The sequence below is a fragment of the Euwallacea fornicatus genome, chromosome 4 (assembly GCF_040115645.1).
Source record: "Euwallacea fornicatus isolate EFF26 chromosome 4, ASM4011564v1, whole genome shotgun sequence".
In the NCBI taxonomy this organism is placed as follows: Eukaryota; Metazoa; Arthropoda; class Insecta; order Coleoptera; family Curculionidae; genus Euwallacea; species Euwallacea fornicatus.
The window spans coordinates 5,101,239-5,124,509 of record NC_089544.1 but is presented as its reverse complement, the minus strand read 5'-3'; the positions used below and the strand labels follow the sequence as shown (position 1 = coordinate 5,124,509).

Sequence of the window (23,271 nt, the reverse complement as noted above, 5' to 3'; positions counted from 1 at the left end):
CGCACTCAAAACAAGACGTTAAAAGCTATTTACCTCACGTCCGTTTAAAATACATGTTTCTATTCCCAGGAGTTAAAAATACAATTCTGAGACTCTATTTTTATGACAAGTAATTCAAAAAATGAATATCTTTCCTGAAATGTAAAATGTGCTCGTCACTTCATAAAATGATATATCAAATTGTTGTTGACCAACAAACCCATCAGCATCACATAACGAATACCTCACGCATTTTCCATATATATAAAGGACGAATATATTTCGGCATTGCTTTCCTTGAATTGTGTTTATAGCGAAATATGCACTCCTATAAATATACTGTGTGTTTTACAAAGTACTATTCGAAATACAAATATATGAAGGTCTTGAGTTTTAGTCAGGGTCTTCACGTACGCAATAATTATTAAACTCAACCAATTTTTTAAAATAGACTGAGACCTCCTTTTGTCTAAATAAAAATTTCTCAGAAACGTTCCAAGTGCAAAAATAGCCAAAATGCCTGACTTGATGAGAAAGATGTGTTATAACCGTAGATAGACGCAAAAAGCTTGGAAAACAATAAATTATTAGTAATAATTTTAAATATTTGTTAATTAAAATTTTAACTGGGACTAAATCGTCCGCCAGAGTGCAGAGGCCTTAAAATTCCAACTATTTGAACGCAAATAGCTATTACACCTGTTGTGCGTATAAAAATAACTGTACGCCATTTTAAAAACTAAAATACATTAATAACTCCCAATTTCACGCAAAAAATCACACTTTTTATATTTTTTTGAATTCGGTCGCAGGCGCCTTGAGGGCATGCCAGAACACACAGTCAAATGCGGTACTTACTCAAAAAGTCGTGCCAATGCCAAAAACAAACAAAACTAAATCTAAAATAGTCGCATTTCGGGATAAAACTGACAATTTGTGAGTGTGAGTCAAGGCAGTGCAATTCCCGAATATTCCCGATTTACAAACTCACATCTTTTCCCCAATGGGGATAGCATACCGACAATATCTGTCTCTCTCTAGCGCATAGACCAGCCATTACAGAGCGGGTCGAAAGATGCGTCTCGCGGAGTGCAGATTGTGTTCTGGTCAGGGAACGAACGCGGTCAAGTTGAGATTTCGGCCTGGCTAAAAATGGACACAGTTGGGCGTCGAAACGCTACATGGAATAATAAGAGGACGTCACGATCCAATTATTTGATTATGGCTGATTATGCCCTAAAAAAATACTCATTTTAGATGGAGACAAAAAAACGTCTTTAAAGTTTTCTCAATTTGAGTTAATTAATTAAATGGCTGATGGTGCTAATCAACAGGTAAAAGCTATTTCAAGTTAACAATAAACGTGATCTGGCAGTGACATCTGTTGATTGAAAATGAAGGTCATATACAGAATTCTATCTTTAAGTTTCGGAAAACGCCTGGAAACTATTTTTAGCCGATTGTTGAAAGAAAATATGAGACATTTTAGTCGATCATAGACTTTCCTCTCTGAACTATTATTTTTCGAATCTGAAATAGCTAATCAATTACGTATCCGACCTCTTTGGAAATTTTCATGAAAATTTCAAATTTTTTGTTTATTGCTCTAATCGACATACCGGGTGTCCAAGTGAACTCTGGACATAAGGGATAACATGGAAAATCGGTTTTTATTGGTTTTGCGTCTGCACATATTATCCAATTGAATAACTTTTACAGGGAATTTATCATACTCAAGACCGGTAATCAATCCGCAATTTTTCAATCTTTTAATTAGAACCATTTTGGCTCAAAATTCCTCCAAATTAAAAAAAATTGAATATCCCGAGTAACCGCTCGTAACGACTATTGATCAGAGTTAAGATCCAAATTAAACAAACACAAAGTCGCCAACAACATATGAGTATAAACACTAGGTCATATAAATTTTATCCTTTTTTAATTTAAACTTTTATTTACAGCAATTGCTCGAAGGGACCACCGATCAATCTGACCAATCATGGTTTCAAACAGTTACACGGGACATTCAAATTTTTGAAATTTTGGAGGCGTTTTGAACCAAATCGATTCTAATTAGAAGATTAAAAAAATTGCAGAATAGTACCGGTCTTGAGTATTATGACCTCTATGTGAAAGTTTTTCGATTAAATAATTCGTTGTTAATCTCCTATGTCTAGGGTTTGGTCCAGGGGACACCTGTATTGTGCATCCTATATTGTTCCCGTTATTTTTAGCGAGGCTCTAGGACCCTCAAAATGAAATTTAAAGAACCTTCATTTTCAGAAAACTCTCCAGGAAAATCTATATGAATTTTATTCCATATCTCGGGAACCAAAAAAAAAAGAACAATGCAGGCTGTTACAGGAATTCAAGGCGATTGCGAAACATTGATGAAGATTAGAACGCGCTCTAATCCTTGAATAAATTCACGAATTAATTCACGGCAAAACTATCGTTGTAACAGGGATTTTACATACGTGGATTAATTTATGAAGCGACTTCGCGAATGAATGCATGAATTAATCGTCAGTGTAATACTGGCTTAAGTGCCAGGTCAGAGGGGTCCATGTTGGCGGTCCAGTCATGTTTATAGTGGGCGTTGCCCCATCCACCACTTGCATTGCAACTCATTTTTTTAGAAAACTAACATTTATCATGTGATTTTAAGAGGTGAAGGAAAATTTCATTTCAAACTAAAATATTTCGCTGTCTATCACGTCAAAATTGTTAAAATATAATAATTTGTAATTTGTGTTAATACCTGAGACTAAGAAAAAATTTCCCGAAAGTTTTACTTTCTTTAAATTTAATGTGAATGGAGAATTGTCACAGCTTTTGATTACATTGTCCAAACGACTGGACAGGTCAATATACCATATTACCACTAACTGCTGAATCTTCTCAACAGAAATCTGGTAAAATACAAATAACAATAAGGTAATGTCAATGTTACTGGACATTAAAATTCAGCAATGATCATTTCTGGTTTATTCACCGACCGCAAGTTTATTAAATTTCCTGTCTCGCGTTGGTGTCTGTTCATTGTCATAACTTATTTTGTCACCAAGAATTTTCGCCTTTTAATAGGAAATATGCCAGGTTTCTGGAGTGCTTTTCATACTCGAAAAGCCATTGTTGTATAATTCAAAATTAAAATTGCAGAAAGAAATACTGTGCGAATCCTTAGAGCAATTCCTAAAATGAAAATTTTATATTTATAAATTTTACCGTCTAAAATAACATTTTAAATAATTCTACAAATGCCTGGAGAATGTTACTTACTTTTTCTACAAGTTAAAAAATATCGTATAGCTTTCGTCAATATCGCAATAAGCTTATTCACCGTTCTAGGTTTTTTTATTGAAAAAGGAAAGTATAGAAACACAACGTTTTCCAATAAGAGTGTATAAATAACAGCAATAAAAATAATAATACCAGGGGGTATTGAATTGTGAATAAATTTCAACTTGAATTTTGCACTCATGCGGGCTTACAGACGCGCCCTCTTTAAAATACACGCAAAACTTAGAAAGTTCCTTTTAAACCTCTTTTCTTCATATACTCAAAAAACCTTGTCGGACAATGCACGTAAAAAGACTACGTCTGGCCATACAACCAAACCGGTATTAAAACACCAACGTTGTGGGGCTCCATAAATAAAGTTGCCTCACATTCCCGGTGGTACCCCACATTATGCGTATCTATACATAGATATCATATCTTGTACAGGGCCTCATTGTATTCAATGAGTTTGCTATAGAGGATGTAAAACCTACTTTGTTTTATACTAGGAAAACGAGTATCTACTCTTGAGGTAATTCGCAGATCTTTTTTTTCGTCTATAGGGCAAATTTATACGGTTATAAATTAAGTTTTAAGCTTATGAAGGCAATAAGTACTTCAAGCTTGTATTGTTTAATACATTTTTTAGGTAATCGGCGAACAAACAATGGAATTTAATCATAGATATAATAATGATTATCATCAATAAATGCTGTAAAATTTGAGCGAATATAATAATTAGGTGTCTTTAGTTGTTTGTATCATTGTTAGAAAGTATTTTGCATACCAGCTGCTGTTAAATTTATGGTCCCTTTTGCAAAGAATTTTCCTTACTTTACTTTCCACTTGTGTACTTTCACTTGTTCAGTTATTAATTCCTGACAATAACTTTTTGAGATTTAAATCGTATGTGTTGGAACAGGAAGCTCACATCTAATAAAATGAGCCAAAAAAATCCGAAACATCCTGCAGCCTCCAAACCAAAATAGTGAAGCCATTTTTTCGAATCATTAAGATATTCCAGACAAACGAAGTTCTTCAAACAAACGTGAGCTAACATGAGTTAATACAGAGTGAGGCGAATATTAAATTTTTGTCAAGTCATTTAAAAAAGCTTCATTGGCGTTGCTACAGAAATTCAAATATGTGATAAAAACATTTTGGACTTTGCCTTATTTTACTTATTTCTGGTTGGCTTAGATTGGTCACCCAGTAACGCTTAATTTAAGAAAATATTCCTATATGCATCGAAACGTTTTTGACATGTTGTACAGATGTTTGTATAATGATATATCACTTTTACATTCTAACATTTCCTCAAAATATGAAATGCAACTAACAAGAACTCATAATGCCAATGACTTGCGGCTCGGAAATACTATATTAACCCACTTAAATCCAGGCATTTTGTCATTAATAGCTTCTAAGGATAAAAACAGCCATCGGGTTTTCAAGGTAAATTTCGTGAGACCTTGGATGAATCCAAGGCGAATTAACGTACTTTCGTGATCTTTCAAGCTTTAGTATTTAAGTAATTTGCAAGTTCAAGTACAGAAATTCACACTTAAAACATTTAAAGCCAATTACACCATGTTAAAAGCAACTGACGCAGAAACAAAATGCTTGTGTTTGCATAATTATGGTATTTGCTGCAACTAAATAATTTTATCATGGAAAACTCTACACTTTGACCTTCCTTTCTGAATCATCGGTTTTACACAGACACTCATTTTCAGCTATGCAAGAATGGTGCTCCTATATTTGTCTGTATCTTTTGGCTAAAATTGAGAATTGCAAATTTTACAGCTAAGTAACAAAACTAAAATAACTGTGACTAATGCTGAGGCCGAATTTGGTAATTTATTGAATACGTTATTATTATTGTTAGTACAGTTATCATATTGGTATTGGCAATAAATTTAGATCAAAGTTTGTATGATTCATCGCCCAGTGCATGAGGGGTTTGGCAATATTTAAATTTATGCCTGTTATTCATTCACTCATTCATTAGTAAATGACGTGGAATTTTTATTACTTCTTCCTAATTTTAATACTGGTTAATTAGTATTGGACATGGTAATTTCGAGGAAAGAAATATGGTGTCGGCATAAAAGTAATGGTGAGCAAACAGTTCGGAATAACGTTTTATGTATTGTATGACTTCTCTTTGATTTTCAATAAGTTGATCTCCCACTTGAAGAAATCACCTCTGAAATTTCGTAAGATCAAACTGATAAAATGCTTCGATGACAATAACAATTTTGCAAACCTTTTAATAATTCATTATTTGGTTTCTTCAACGTTTGAATCTTTGGCTGAGACAACTGAAGACAATTCAGTGTCCATTGATATCAGATATAACTTCTTTGTTTAAAGATTTTTTTAATTTTATAACTATAACCGTAACTATAACAAAGGACTGATAAGTAAGAAAAAAAAATGATAATTGATTGTGAATAAGATTTTATTATTGCTACATTATCTACAGTCAGCGTTAACTGATGATTATTTTAATAAAAGCCAAATTATTAATATGCACTCCAGTTTATGTGCAGGCTAATTTTCCCAGAAACAACGAAATTGAGCCTCAATATTAGTCCAATTCTATTGCATGGCCAGCAAATACTGAATTATTATTTAATTTTGTTATTGACAACACACTTTAGGTCAAACCAACGGTTATTTTTATCTATTTTTCTAACACAAACTATTTGTGAGCACAAAATCGAAAACAAACTAATTTCCTATCAACAAATAGTCGGATCCAAATCAATTTTTCCATAGTTTACGTACAATTTAACTGAGTATACATTGCATTTTTATGAAAGGTATAGCTGTTTTCCTCGAAAACTAATTGATAGTTTTGGAATCGCACAGCACCGTTGAATGCAATTTTGAAAGACCTTTAAATTTCAGGTGTCATTTGAACCATGTTCCAATTTAAAAACATTGAGCATGTTGCCCTGCTGGTAACGTAAACAATATTTATAAAAATAAAAAAACGTTACAAAATAGTATTTTTTGTTCTATTTAATGCTGCCTATGAATTTGTTAAAAATAATAATTTATTAAACAGTTAACAGGAAGATGGGAGGAGGGGGATACAATGTAGAACTGCAGGATATAATGACTACTTACATACGACGTGTGTTCAAAAAATGACGAACATTTTCTAATTTTGTGGGCTGTATTAATTCTATTTATGTGATTTTTCGCTAGTTGTGTTGGTAAATATGTCCCTAAACAACGTGCACATTGGTAGACATATTGGGAGTTTAGTCTATTGATCATTGTCAAAAAGATTATATTGTGTTCGACACGACCGGCAATCTTTGAAAAATGGACCAAAGAATTTGCATTTACATTTTGTTGAAATGATCAACAAAGAATTTTACCTACAAGTTCAAGGTCGTTTGCGTGGAGAAATTCCAAAAAAAAAGCGCCCGGATTTGTGATGAAAAAGTTCATGGCTTTTACACCATGGTAATGCGCCCGCTCACACTCCATTGCTTGTTCGTAAATATTCGGCTAAAACCAATGTTGTAATGGTACCGCAATCTCCACACCCGCCAGATATGGCTCCCTGCGACTTCTTTTTGTTGCCGAAAATAGAGAGAACTTTAAAAGATCGTCGATTTAGAATAGTGTTCCAAAATTTGAATTTCAGAAGTGTTTCCGGGGATTAGAAGAAAGGCTAGTATAACTGTATCTTATCTAACGGAGGCTATTTTGAAGGGGATAAAATTGACGTAGTCCAATAAGTACATTTTTTTCCAAAAATTAAAAATTTCGGTTTTTTTCTGAACATACCTCATATACCGCTATTATCTTGAAGGGATCAGGAAAACATGCATTAAAACCCCTAACTACTTCCAATAGCTATATGCGATTTATTTGAAACAAAATTACAATAACGATAATTACAGCATAAAAATATACAGTCTTAAGAGTTTACAAAGTAATGATTCTACACACTTGAAAAGAAATAAATACAAGTCATATAAGCTACAAAAAACTACCTACATACAAAAAATAAAGCTGCTACATGAGAACAACCTTCTCTGTTATTGTTATTAATTATCAAATAAAATAGTATAATTTTCAATGCAAAAAACATTCCAGAATTTGCCACATATCGCTGTATGGAAATCATGAAGTCAACAAAAACAATTTTCTATTTATTAATAGGAGGCACTTCGATTATCTTATCATGGAACATTGTTTCATTATTGATAGTAAGCGCAACAAGGTTTCCATGACATATCTATTATGAAATTGCGAATGTATTATTGCATGAAACTTGAATGAAAAAATGCACATGTACAAAACTTATTTAATGAAAAATACATAAATTCTTTACATTTTCACAGAAAATATACACAGTAGTACGAGAATTTCTTGTTCGTTTAAAGCATATTTTAGTCAGGTCAAATAAAAGTACGCTTCAGGGGCTTAAAAGTTTTATACAGAAAGGAACTGCTACTGGCGTGTTTTTTTTTAGATAGGAAAAAAACCGCAAGTCTATACTGAAGCTTTATTCACCCTGAAGCTTCATTTTTGAACTTTGCCATAATTCGTCAAGTTCTTTCGTTTTCATTTGTAGAATCAGACCTCTGAAGTTATACTTTAATAAGTCTCTACACAAGTACCCTTCTGCTAGAAGCTACGTCTGTACTTGCAAGGCTAAATTACGAGATTTTCACTTGGCAAACTGCTTTCCGTAAGTAACAATTTCTAACAGGAATAAGACCAGTTTATTCAATATCTTGCTTGGGGTTAACTCTACCGGTAAGTTTGTCCAATCCACCTTGAGATCTACAAAAAATATATAAACATGCACTATTAGCTATATCTACCAAACACAGACATCTTGTAAAATGATTACATTATTTTCTGCTCGAACAAAGCTGAATTTAATTTCAATTCTACAATTGGAGTAGATACTTTGATCTTTGATATTTGCGGGCTGAAAAAATTTCAATCACGTACTGGTTATTCTCACGTTTCGTGTTTTCCCAAAGTAATTCGGCTTTTGCCTTTGGTGGCATTATTAAGATACAAATCAGCTTTGGTTTTAACGAGGTTGTTTTTACTTAAATGGCTTTGTGCGGTTCAAAACGGTCGACCTATGACGTCACAACGACAGACACCGATGGTTAATGGGGATCGTAAAAGTGAGACGGCTTGAGAAGCACGTAAAAAGGTATTAGAGGCCGCAAAACAACTATCGGCGAAAAGACAATAAATGGGTCCATCGAAGATCGATTTATCGGGTTTAGGCAATAATACCCCTTAAACCCCTAGGAGGAACATCTTGGATTAAAACAAAAAATTGAACTGATGGCAATTTCGAAGATTCCGGTGTACTTTAGCTCGGAAAGAAATTTTGACATTGTTGAATGAAAAAAGTTATAAATGTTAGAATAAAACTGCTAAAAAGGCGCTTTTTGACGCACTCAAATCGGGATTGAAATTCCTGAACAAGTTCTAGCAGCTTATAAGACAAGTTGCAATTCTTACAGCTCCAACTGTCCTTTTTAGCTCTTTCTTGAAGTCAGTTGAATATCACTTTGATCGCTTATAACAGATTATCGATATTCGAATACTGTTATTTCGGAATGCTAACACCCGGTTACCACAAAAAAGTTTAAGGCCAATACTTATCAACCTGTACACCTTCACGACAGATTTTAAAATTAACTAGAGTATACCCAAAAGTGTAGCACCTGCCCAAATTGAAAAAATTGAAGGAGGAACATTTTACGAATTATGTTTGCCTGATCAACCCATATTAACAGGATACTATACATCAAGGTTGTAAAGCACGTTATTATAGCCTGAACTACGGTTTTCTAGTAAAGCGGTGCCGTAATATACGAGAACACTCCCAGAAATGCCCGACGTGACACTTAGAGAAAATATTTTTTGGAGAATATTACGTTATTTTTCCGCATAGTTTTTTTTTGCGATTGACTCAATTTTCCCAGCGATAATCTATACTCTGTTTATAGTAAAAACTTCGAATATTTTAAAATAAGCATCAACCTCTGACTCCACCTCGTCATTACTAGTAAATCTGTTTCAATCGAGCTATTTTTTCAAGTTTGAAAATTTAAAATAATCTGAGGGGGCTAAGTCTGACGAATAGGGTGAACGAGGAAAAAATTCAAAAACAAGTTGATTGATTTTGGCCATGCAGATGACGGAAGTGTGGACTGGTGCGATATCTTCATGAAACAAAACTTTCTTTTGTGTCAGATGCGATCGTTCATTCCTAATTTCTTCGTTCAAATGCTCTAATAATTTTGTTCAATGTTCTACATTTATTGTTCTTCCTGCAAAGAGATGGTCAATGAAAATAATTTTAGGGGCCTCCCAAGAAATTGGTGCAGTCACCTTTTCTGCAGATAGAACGGTGTTCGCCTCCTTTGGAGCCGATTCTTCCTTTTTGAGTTCATGATTTTGACTGCTCATTCATCTCAAGTGCAAAATGATCGACCCATGTTGCACCCATGAATATGAATCGGGGTAAAAACTCGGCTTTATCGCTACAACACTTTGCCAAACACTTCCTTTGAAAATCCTCACGGCGTTATTTTTGTCGAATTTTGAATAAACGCGAAATCCACTTTGCGGAAAGCTTTTTCATATACAATTATTCGATTAAAATGCAATGTAGAATACTTTTATGAATCTCTATCTTTCAGTACAATTTTGTGGATTTTTACCACAATATATGAAGTGGTCAGATCTGGATTGCCATCGGGCCGACCACTACGAGGTTAGTATTGGAAGCTCGTACGACCGCATTTAAACTGTACCACCCAATATGTGACAGTTATTAATGAAGGATTAGATTTTCCCAGAGTAGATTTTGACTGAGCTTTGATGTTAGATGGAAGAAGACCTTTCAAATGAAAGTACTGAATCACGTATCGGTGACCAATTTTTCTCCATGTTTACAAAATCTCTAAAAACGTTCATTAAAACGGCTCTAAAACAAACAAAAATCAAAGTAGTAAGCTCAAACTTTAGACATAAACTTTTGAAGATTAGGTTTTTATAATGTGGTCAAATTTTTAACAAAAAAATCGTCAGCTATGTGTCAGGTCGAGTACTTCTGAGACTATCCTCATAACAACCATAGTATGGACTCAATAATATCCAATGTCAAGGAAAGTTGTGCCTGTCGCTACCTAAAAAATCCATGAGTGTAAAATGTTCTGTAACATGCTCTGCATAACGGCTCTGCTTTGCTAGAGAACTACAGCTTTAAGGATCTAAGACGTGTCTGCCAGAAGCATTTGCCAACCCTGTTGTGTGTACGATTTTTTCCATTATAGAAATATATAAAATTACATTAGACCTACCTAAATCAGGGATAAATCAACGCGCTTTGAGTCGTAAGATCAACGTTAGCGTTTCATTTTACATTCATTTCCACGACAACCATAAATAAGACAACAATGAGATGTTGATGATATTATGGTCAATTAGCTCTTTAAGTAAATAATGAGCCATATACGTGCCATTATTAACCTGTTCAACTGTTAAAAAAAAAGTAAGAAAACTTTCTTCACATCCATTCAGCACACCAAATATTGGGGTCTATTAAACCGAGCAAAAAAAATGAAGACACCAATAATTAAAACCATATTATTATTGTTTGTTTATACAGGATGTCCCAAAACTGGGTGGCTAAATGTAAACGGCGAAACAGTCAATGAAAAGTAAATAGTTTGCCATATGAATTATATCCTAAAAATATTTCCTTACTAAAATATATAGGGGCATAAAATTTCAGATATTTTGTACAGTTTGACCTACTAATAAGTCTAATGATTTTAGCCAACTGATTTGAGGACACCCTATATACTGTAACACATTTCTTTTCCACAGCGCCTTTAAAAAAAAAAGAAAAATCCATAGTGACCGATTTTGGAAAATGATATCCAATATGCAAAGTTTTATTATAGAGAGCGGAGCAATACTAGCATTGGACAAGGCTTGTCTCTGGAAATCAAATTCGTGTCACATTCTGGAAAACTTGAACCTCTGGATGAATTAAGCATTGAGGAAGTTCTAAGTCTATACCCCGAATTATTTTTATATGTAGGCATTACTCAAGGTTTGATTCTGGGAAGCTCATTATTTCATATTTACGCATTAAATAAGATCCAGTGAGTAAATATTAAAAAAGAAGGATATGAGAGATCTGTTCAGTGTTGCAAATCTAACTATTTTCTAACAAGGCTCAATTTTAACTGGAAATTAATGAAAATGTCTCCCAGACTAAATAATAGCCAAGAAACCAAATACTTCTTGAAGTTCACTTCCTCAATTTGACTACGACGTGGGAGTATATAGGCATTAATTCTTAATCCATTATTACTAGAAACACCTTAAATAAATCTATAATTGACAATGATATATAACGAAACTTTCACACCGCCAGGTATAGATCTCAATCTACAAAATCAACGTTTTAAATACGATTATTCAGCCTTATTCTTTAATAACAATTCGCAGAAATAGAAAATTATTTATTGCTTCTTTTCGCTCAAACGGCGTTTCTCTTAGGTCTTAATGTAAGCAGAATATTTCAGTTCACAATTTTGAATATTTAAATAGCAGATGAGTTTTTTAATGTTTCCATGGGAAATTAACTAAGAAGAACTGACCAAGAAAACTGATTTATGAATCAGTCATCTATTTAAATTATCTCTTGACCTTTCACTATAGGAACTCATTGAATAGAATAATCTATGATTTACTATTATGACCCTTGTAATATAGATTGGGTCACTTTCTAAAGTCTTTTTCAACCATGTTTCAGACTAATTCAGTAGGGATGATACAATTTTGGAATTTCAAAAATATCTGAATGAAGAACACCCTCTACAAAATGCCCCATGTTTGACCCTCAATTCGGTGATCTCGAAAATAGTGGGAGATACTGAATCGGTTAAATGGAGGCAAAGTTAGGTCTTTATGAGAAGAAAACTTTGCCTTTTTAATTTTTGAAAAGTTTCGATTACTCCCGGAGACATCCGCAAAAAAAACGAGAATTCCAATTTTATTTTTATTTTTTCCGGCTTTAAATTAGATAGAAACGTGAAAATGGAGAATGCTTTCTTGAGGCACCTTTTTCCGCGCTATAATATGAAATTAGTTTTTCGGAGATATGACGTTTTGATTTTTCAATACCATCATCAACATTTTTTAAAATAGGAACATGATTGTTTTCTTACGAATTCAGCTCGTCATTGATAATTGAAAAATAACCATGTGATAAATCTGCCGATTTGCGAGCTCTAGGATCAAATATATTAATTGTCAAGATTTAAAAAATATATTTTAAACATTCTAGTTGTTCATGCATTTAAAAAGCATTTTCAAAGTAATTTTATAAAAGCTAATAATACCACTCATTAAGTACATACTAAAAGAACTTAAAACATAATTTTCAAGAAAAATATTTTCTTTATTTCTGAAAAGAACACAAATAATAAAATTAAATACAAATTATATGTTTCATCTAAACATCGCAAATCCGCAAGTGTGGTATATGGTTGTTTCTCAATTATCAATGACTAATCGAAATCGTAAAAAAACATTCAGTTCTCTATTCAAAAAAGAAGTTGATGGTATTGAGAAATCGAAACGTTGTAATTTCCAAAAAAAATGTTTATAGTGTAGCTTTGAAAAAAGTGATTCAAGAAACCATTTTCCATTTTCATGTCTCTATTTAATTTAAGGCAAAAAATGAAAAGGAAATAGAAATTATCAGTTTTTTTTTCGGATATCTCCAGCAATACTCGAAATTAAAAAAAAAAACGAAAAATCAAAGTACTTCTCTCATAAAGACATAACTTTGCCTCCATTTAATCGGCTCCTACGATTTCTGAGATCCTAATATTGAATGTCGAATAAGGGACACCCTGTAGATATTAGCGTTCTTATAATTTTTTAGGCCTATTTTTAATCGAAGTAAATGTTTGATTTTTAAAGAAAAGATTTAGTATGTTAATAAAAGGAGCGATAAGTTTAAAGACGAGAAATATCATTTAAAGGCCACAACCCATAACAATTTAACCAAATATAGGTGTTTGACCCTCGCTGCGGTCAGATTTGAAGTCAATGCTATAGCCTTGTTATCGACGTGTGAATTTTTATAAAGTGAGGTACTACTACGACCTTAGTAGAAATGTTTCTTTTACAACTTCCTCTCTATTACTCGAAATTACTAATTGCTGATGGAAACAGTTATCGAATAGAAATTCCAAATGCTCGTTATGGGAAATAATCTGTTAGATATGACTAAGAATGTGATTGATAATTACTCGAAACGAGAATGGATGCTTAGGAAGTTCGACTGATAAACATGTCATTAAAATACTTGTTGAACATTTATTTGTGTATTGTTTAAGTTTAATGTGTTTAAAGTTTTAGTCAGTAGTGATGATGACGGAGATCCACTTTAAGACCTGACTCAATTTCAATATTGTGACCAGTAGACGTTTCCATTACGAAATATTAAATTGATTACGCGAAATGGGTAAGGTTGAGCAATTTAAAAAAAATAAATGCAGTAACCGCAATCCGAATATTTAACTTAACTTAGAGCTTCTTAACAGGAACACTCTGTATATAGAGTGCGCCAATTGAAATTTTTATATCCAAATTTTTCATGTTCAAAAAATTAATTCAAAAAAAAAACGCCGATTTTCTAGAGAGGAACCTTAACAAATGATCATCCAAACTAGACTACATTTGAATACTACGTATTTCTGATAACAGTTTTGTGCAAAATCCCATTATTGTCATGAAAATGATCTCGTTTCGATTCTTCCCTGGGAGTTTTAAAGCGATGAAAAAGTGGGTTATTTATTGGAAAACAAAAGATTTCTGAATCTATCATATGTTTCATGACAGATATATAATTCGACGCAACGAACATGATTATTTCAATCAGCAAAATTTCTTCATCCATGATGAGATTCAATTTGTTCCATCTTTTATAATTGTGTTTAGTTTCAGTTCGGTTGCACATCAACGGAAATTTCCAAAATCACTGAAATATTCTTCTTTGGAAGATTAGAAAGCCATTGCGTTGCACGAAACGGGTTATCTAAAGGAACGCAGTACGTAATACACCAATTTTTTCACAAACAGCAAAAATCTACGCCATTGATTCGTATATCTTTTCATCTACCTAACTTTGTTATAGCCATGAAAAATGCCCACAAAATTTCCAAATCGTCAAAAAAACTTAATAAGAAAACGAAAATAAAAAACAAAAACTACTTACGCAATACTATCAATGATGCTGTCCAACCCATTGTTCTTCCTCACCCTATTCTTCGGCAGAGTCGCCAAATAATCGTTGGCTTGATCGTGATATGCCCCATACATATGCCTCAAAGCCCCATAGACAGCCTTCTTAACCCTGGGGTCATTTCTATTAATGGTACCATTTTGTATTGGTCTGGACCCTCCAGAACTGCCGTTCGAAACAATTTTCTGGGGTTGAGAAGCATTTGGCCTGAAGGTGGAAGGAGGCAATGGAGGAGGAGGTGGTGGAGGAGACATTGGAGGGGGACCAAGATATTCTGGATTCTTTTGGACAAGATTCAAAGTGGCTGCAGTTGGCGGTGAGGGTGGAGGTGGTATTCTTGGAAGGACTTGTGCTAAACTTTTCTGGATCGGTGATTTTATAATTAAACTTGCAGGCGTTAAGGGAGGAGGTGGAAAAAATAAAGATGAATTATTCTGGTTGGACGCCATGAGGTCTGCTGGCGGCGGAGGGGGTGGCGGTGGAGAAATTGGAGGTGGGCTGATACATTGTGGGGGTGATGGAGAAATTGAAAGTGACGATAAAGCTGAATCCACACTGTCTGCATATGAAGGTGGCGGATCTGGAATAAACTTTGAAAAATGTTGTGATGCGAGGATCGGTTTTGGAGATAAAATTTCCGGTTTAGATTTGGGTTCAAGATTAAGTTTTGGGGGCTGGAATGGCTTAGGTACTGCATTGAAGTTCTTGTGCTGTTGCTGAACACCATTTTCAAAAACCTGGGAAACTTTTCCAATACTTGAAGCTCGCTTCAAAGGTGGTTTCACATACGATGTTCCATTTACGTGCTGAATGGGCCCCTCAAATTTCTTTGCCATCTCCTCCACTGAGTTCTGTCTAAAGCTCCTTTGCTTCGCAGGGGCTTTAGCCTGACTCTCAAAAATTCTAGCCCTCCTCCCCATTTCATCTCTAGGAGCAACAATCTCCACTTTAAAAGTTTCAGTTGCGAAAACCTGCTTCGCAGTTGCAGGGTCCTTAATTTCTATAAATACTTCTGACCTAACTTTCGGAGGTTTTCCCTGCGGTTCTGCGTACCTGGAGGAGGCTTCATTGCTAATATCGGAAAAGATACTGCTGGAAGAGTTGTTGGCCGAACTGTTAAGGCTGAAATTCACTCCACTGTCCGAAGTCACAACACTGTTTTGATCGTCCTTTTTGCCGTTTCGGTAACTGTCCAAAAAGGACACGTAGTCTTTGTACTGGGGCCTTTTATTGTGTCCAGTGCGCGTCAGGGTCGACATATTTAGTCGCCGGTTGAAATCGAGAGTGTCAGTGGGTACTTTTACCATAGACGGATAAAATGCGAATGCGAAAATCGGTATAGTCGAACTTGGACGCGCCGTTTCAGACCGGAATTTTAGATGATATCACCTCTCGAGCGTTTATTAGACGAGCGGATTTTATCGCGTTTTTCGAGCATTATCTAATTTGAAGTTACACTCTGGACGAAACGTTCTTACGTTTAGAAGGCTTCGATTGGGGTTAGGTACAGTTGTTTAAACAGAAAACTTTTAAATCGAAAATCAGTTGAGGCAAGCCTAAAAATATCCAAAATACATCAAGAAATGAGAAAACGGAACATGTTCACGATGGAATTTGAAACATATTTCTCCAGATTCGGCGTGAATCCGACTGCTCATATTTAAAATTACTTAAAATACTATTTTTTTTTCTTTACTCAGCACAAATTAAACTATTACCTAATAAGATATCCTAACTTAAAGTCAGACATCAATTAGACAGATTCTATATAATATTTTAGAATAGTTTTTGAGATATCAGAACATATTAATTGATTAATTAATTGATTATTTCCAATATCACAAAATTATCATTTTTTGATCATTTCAATACAATTTTCTGTGTTGGAACTTACACAAAGGCCAGGTTGGCAGATTTTAGTTAACTAGTTGAATTTCCTTTTTTTTAACGTTTGTACTACGTAGTACTTTTGTAATGAAAACAGGAAAGTTATTTAGTCAAATCATTTCCACAGGTTTGGTGTCTGGTGATAAAACTGCGGATACTTTGCTAAGAAGGATAGCGCAAACCCGCTCGTCTACAGCTACCCGGTTAATTCGATTACTGACTTTAACTCCAGCTCCACGCCTCCGTCTCTCTTTCCCCTCACGAAGAGGACAAAGACACAGACAAAATCGATTACTTTCCCGGAAAAATCGTTAACCTTCCTCCTTCTTCAGACGACTACTTGGCTCTAGGCTTTGTTGTCTGTCGCTCCTTTTTTTGTTTTGCACTTTTCAACCTGCATTTTTTCAGCTTCCCTTCTACATGAAGTAATTGCATAAAAGAAAATATTGTTCTTGGGTATGGGCAGATAATGAGAATTCCCACTACCAGAGGGGCTTAAGAAATTAAGTTAAAGAAAATAATGAGTTTCTCTCGCGTACATTACCTCACATACATTAGACAGAATAATATATGGCTATTATTTGAAGTCCGCTTTCGTTTATAAGTTTACATGGTCCCGGCAGTACCACTATAATGGGAAATTTAGCAAACAAGTCATGTTCGATTACCAAAGATGATCAGTTTCGCTTTCTCGTCCCCCGAGACACTTTTTTCCAACTTTTACTTCCATATAAAGCTCTACTGAGAGTTAATGAACTGCTTCTTAACCATCCCAACACATGATAAAGTTCTGTATAATCCGGAACCCAGAATTGCGTAAAAACGAACGTCACTCTTAAGTGGTAAAATCATTGAGAAAACGCATCGAAATGGATGATTTACCTGAATCGAAGATTACTCATCCAACCGGATGGTTTGCAGATAAAAGTTCTTGGAATTCTTCCGAAGAATGGGAAGTGGGTGGCTGAAAGAGAGGAAGTGCTTAGCGGTTTTGGGTTGGTGTAGGGAATTTCATTCGGTTTTGATATAGCCTTCAGGCAAGATGATTATCATCGACTCAAAGATAATATCTTTAACTGCTCCAAGGTATGAATAATGTGTTTGTATGAAGTATTGAAATAAGAATCAAGTTCAACGGCATTAATTCAATTTTACAAAAATAGATTCTGACTAATCCTGCGATGAAGTCTGGTTGTATACTTTGGATGTAAAATCGACCTGGACTTAACTCTCAAATTTCTTTCACTGTTTGTCTATCAAAATCTCTAGTTTCTCTGCAGGTGGAGATTAACACAAAGGTGGAAAACTGAGCCTAAAGAACAATGGTCGCTGCGAAAAACTCAAGATTAAAATATTTTAAATCGACTACTGAATTTATGGCCCCGTTAATGCCGTGGTAGTACATGCGCCAAAATCCGGGCGTGGTCCCATTAAACCAGATCAAGTTCGAAGTATTCATATAGGTACATATATGTGGTGCATTAAGTGCCCACGTTCCCAGAAGAATAATCTCGTTAGCATTTTAGGAATTTCGTAACAATGACTAATGGAATGTGCCTCCGAATGTTGGTTTGGTATTAAAATTATCAGTGCATATTAACAATTATAATTGCTGAATATGGTTCTGGAAGAAACGGTAAATTTCTAATTCTTGCCGACAAAGTGAGTAAAACGAATTAAGACATATCACACAATTCAATCTGACGTCTAAAATACTTCTTTACCTATCTGATTTACAGTGATTTCCAACGGCAAAGACATGATAATTCGTAGACGATGAATCGCGGTTTTAGAAGCGCTAAAAAAATGTTGATAATGACATGGTTCTTATGATCGCATTATTTGGATTCATTTTGAGGCCAGTGTTTTCAAAATTGCTTTTAACATGGAAATTAGAAGCTCAAAATTCGAATAGAAAACGCTTTATATTCCTCACAGAATAACTGATTAAGATTACCCGTTTAGTAGATAAATGTATTTTTTTATTTGTTGTTGTATTTATTTATTGAACTTCTCAAATTATTTTATGTTTTAACTCTTCTATATTGTTGGATTTATTGAAATAAATCCCATGTTTTTTATAGCCCTATAAAAAAAAGTCCATAGGGGTGAGATCAGGCGATCTAGCAGACTATTTTAATTACCATATTGCAAATACATATGTCAATAGTTAGAGATTTTAGATATGGGCATGTTACATAAAGTATGTTCAGAATTTCACAAAGAACTCAAAACCGTTAAAATATTCATGAAGTTCCATAAGAAAAAAATGAAAAAGTACCTTTATCTACTACATGGGTACCCCTATATACGTCAAAAAATGACAAAAAAATTGACTTGTTTCAGCATATTCATGAAAAATATTTCCTTCAATTTTAAACGAATTTATGCGCAACTTTTGGGCTTCTATGTATGTACATACTTCTATATTTCATATGGATAAAACTTAAGTTTCTTATTGGCAATTATATTCCTTTTACATTAATTTAAGCGGAGGTCGACGTTAAAATGTCAACAGTAACGTTATATTAAAATAAAAAGATTCCTTGTCTTAAAAGCAGCTGAAGGCATTTTTATCCCACGCTTTTCCTAAAACATTTTCGATCTCAAGGAAGGGCCACTTTAAGAAAAGTAACAACAAAAATTGATGAAGGCGGTTGATTTTTTATTGGTTATCGTTTATCCGTAGATATTATTATTATTAAATATTACCAAACAAAATTGCAGAAACTTTACTATTAAGACAAAATCCACAGAAACTCGCCGATTTTCGTATTTCTCAATTTTTGTTGTTGAATTCTGGAGTTTAAACTTGAGTCGTTCTTCTGAAACCCATAAAATTTGCCGTTTCCAGAACTTTAGTTACTGACCCAAATTATGGTGACAACTAATCCATAAAATAGTATTCGCCATATCGTCGAGAATATGAAATTTTCTGTTTTTGAACAAATTTCACATAAAGAAAGAAACCTGTAGGGAAACTGTAAAGAAATGTGACGCCAAATCTTTTTTGAAAATGTGGGAAACTGGTTATACAGAAGAGAATATAATCCTGGAATGAAAAGTATCATGTCGACCTTAAATAAGGCCTTAATGTAATGAAACAATCGAAGAGACAATTTTCTCTATTCAAAGAAGTAAATTAAAATAAAGCCGAATATCCTTCGTTTCAGTAAAAGGACACTTATTCTTCGCCTAAGTAAGGAAACGCTCATTTTTCTGTTCGTTTAAGCGACTAACTCTCTTCTTCGAGAAATTAACTATTTACTGTAAGGAAAGTGTAAAATAATATTCACTTTTAGCATCCAGATGAAAAACATCTTAGTTTCAAATAAATGCAGTGAATGTTATTAAGAAACTTACGGAATAATTTTTGATTTTTCAGCTAAAAAGAAGTTTATTGTGAAGATCCCTTAAATTGGCCACCGCGAACTCTCAATATTACTCCAATGGACTTCTTCTTCTGAGGATTCCTTAACTATGAAACCTGCTGTAAGGTTTTTCAAAATGACGAATTGAATGTTGCAGTCCGACGTGCAATACGAAAGATAATTCCTAATATTTTAAATTGTGTTATAGAAGAAATCATTAATCGGTATTATTTATGTTTGGAGAATGAGGATGGAATAGTTTAAAATAAAAAATAATTTCAAACAATTTTTTGTGTGTTATTTTTTTGTTTACTAAGTGACAGACCTAACTAAATTATTTTTAAAGCCACTCATGATGTCGAATAACAATTACGTTACATTTGAAAACGAAGAGTGAGAATTTTTGGAGTAAACCATTTAATAAGTCATAAGTATGATATATCGTTACAACCAGAAAGAAAAGAGTTTCTTGAGCGTAAAATAAAATTAGTTGTTCGTTTAAAACAACAAAGTTGATCATGGTTTCGAAGAAAGGAAACGTTGGATCAAAAATCTTAAAACACCATTTTGCAAAGGAGAAAAAGTGGCAATGAGAATGTCAAATTTATTTTAACATATCTTTTGAAATAAATTCAGAAAACAGTGAAAAAAAGATCACGAACATTCGGGTTTTCTCAAATAACTTCGGATCCATTCGGAATTTTTCAAATTTCAAAACATGATTTTGCAAAATACAGAATGGCCCAACTTTTCTCCAATTTAACCACTTCCCTATCTCCTATAGTTAACGAGATACCTGTGAAGTGCATTCTTATCCGGAGCAGCCAGTAAAAAGTTGAGTTTTTCAGTGGCAAACGAAATCTTGTTCTTAAGTCGAAATTTACAAATTTAAACGTTAATATGAAAAACCTTGATTCGTCTGGATCGTTATTAATCCCACATAAATCTGGAGCCAACTTCGTTTCCTATTCTACTGGAGTTTATGAATTCTACACCTACCACACAACGGAAAAATCATAAGTCTTCCAAATTTTAATTTATATTAGATATAAATCACTCAAAAATATACAATTGGTTGGGCGGAGTGTTCGTTTTGTTGTGCGTCAGTACACGCTCGGCCAGGTGGCCTTATAATATAAAATTTGATATAATTTGCATCTTTCGCATAATTTTCTTTTATTAATAAGTCCCGTGCAGTTGTTAAAAGCTGGGTAAAGTCGATTGACATTTCACCAGTACCGGCCTACGTTCTTTTAGAATTGGCCCTGTTTTTGATTAAAATTAATAGACATTCACCAACGCAGTACTCAGTTTTCTATCAATCACCTCGCAAAACGTGTAATGACTTCGACCTCCTTTAGATCAGCTGGCAATTTAAAAATAATCACGGCTCCTTTGGCATGGACAAGGATGCTTCCAATTAATAAACCACGTTTCGATATAAAAGATTGACGTACATTGGAATATAGTGCAATCAAATTGAAATTGCTCGTCAGACGTCCTAATTGAACTCGAAATACATTGACCTCACTTTTATTCGGACTAAAGCAATTTGTAATTTGGCAAAAATCTGTGCAGATCAGCGATTTATATGTTCTAGTTTAATTAAACAAGTTTTTTTTCGCTGCGCAACATGGGTAAAAATACATTTTACAACATGTTTTTAGAGAAATTGTAAACATGGGTAGACGGGTTAGTGAACCATAAACTAAAAGCGCTTTCTATCAGAAAAAAATGTTTAGACTCCAATCTAAATAAAAGTCTACTAAAATAACCGACCTTAAAGTGTGATCATGAATCCTCTGATCCGTGACGTTATAGTTTAAGAATAAACTATAAGTACCAACAATACAATTTTTACCCATAATCGCGTAATAGGGGTATAAGTGCCTTTGAACGATAATCGAGATGATTAACGGTAGTTTTTTTAATTTTAATATACCGGGTGTCCAGGCGAACCCTGCACATGGGATATTAACGTGGAAAATCGGTTTTTATTTTTTGCGTATTCACGACTTGCCGCAAAAGAATAAAAACCGATTTTCCATGTTAATATCCTATGTGCAGGATTCATTTGGACACTCGGTATTAGGAGTCAATTATTCGATTGGCAGCAGCACCTTAAGTAACTTTTTATTCATTAGCGATGGAAAAAAATGATCCACTCACACTACTGACAGTTTATAGTAAAACTAATGATATTTTCATCATCTATAGCCATAGAAATTAATCCTCACCTTCTTAGTACAATGTGTTCAAAGTTGAAAAAACGTTTTACACAAATCTCGGCTGTAACCTGTTTATTTACTTTTTGTATAAATCATTATTATACAACAAGTTAATTAAAATACTGTTTATTTGTGAGAAGACCATTTAGAACCATAAGTGTTAGTGGTTTGACAAGTAGTTCAAGCTGTAAACAAGTTGAAGTCGAGTTTTACAGAAAATTTTATTAAGTTTTGGAAGTCATATGACTAAAAATTAATGAATTTTTAGGACATTTGATTTTAAAATATGTAAATAGTTTTTGCTATTTACGACAGTATATCTATTGTTTTTTTTGACTAAAATGTTTTATTCGGTATTAACATATGAGGAGCAAATTATTCAATGCGTAACAAAATTGTAAATAACGTTATATCCATTAACATCGTATACCCTTTGTGATAATTTTATGAGATTTCTTGCACTTAGGTAAGAATTGATCACATGATGGGCCCTACACTATTGTTTTTCTGAAATGAACAGAATTTTTTTAGAGCATCCTTTATTCTAATTTGTCATTTACTTCTCTCTAAAAAACTGATTATCTTTTTTTTTTGGACGAAGCTTCTATTTATTTTAGAGTTTGGGACAGTAAAACTCAGAAGAACATCACACAGTTGATAACCAGGGTCTTAGCCTTTAACAAAAATATTAAGTACTTAATAAAAAGTGTTAAAATATGTAGGTTAAAAAGATATAGATCCTCCCTAGTATCCAGTGATGTTGACTAGTCAGACAATTTATCATCAATATACTTGACTGTGTACTCTACTAAAACCACAAAACATCAATGTGTGTTTTCACCACGACACTTATTCAATTCATGATCAGAATTAAAACTATTATTTTTCTAGGTACATCACATCCGCATTGGAAAAGTAAAAATTCTTAAAAAAACATAAAATAAAACTCACCTGAGGTAAGCCTCAGTCATGCCACAAAAACTTCCTTTTCGTTGTATGAATTAATAAAACTGCCTGATTGCAAATAATAATACAACTAATTGCAACAAGCTTGTGGTACGCTCCTTAAGTTTGTTCCTGGACAGGTTGAGTTTTCCTGGACCGATTTCCCGAACTAATATGTGCGCGGCCATTGCCTCCCGATTTCATCTTGCATTGGAAATTCGCCAACGATCTTATCCTAATT

General features: G+C 33.7%; 1 protein-coding gene across 2 annotated transcripts in view; it reads right to left on the bottom strand.

Annotated features, from left to right (window-relative positions):
* The window catches only part of LOC136338750 (uncharacterized), a 31,890-nt gene extending 15,952 nt beyond the window's left edge, over positions 1-15,938 (bottom strand). Inside the window, exon 1 of one of the 2 annotated variants that reach the window (XM_066281420.1) lies at positions 14,573-15,938. In XM_066281420.1, coding sequence (XP_066137517.1) covers positions 14,573-15,906 — 1,334 coding nt within the window. In that variant the 5' untranslated portion in view covers positions 15,907-15,938. The remainder of the gene's footprint in view (positions 1-14,572) is intronic. The other variant, XM_066281419.1, reaches the window with a different exon arrangement.
* Between the last annotated feature and the right edge of the window lie 7,333 nt (positions 15,939-23,271).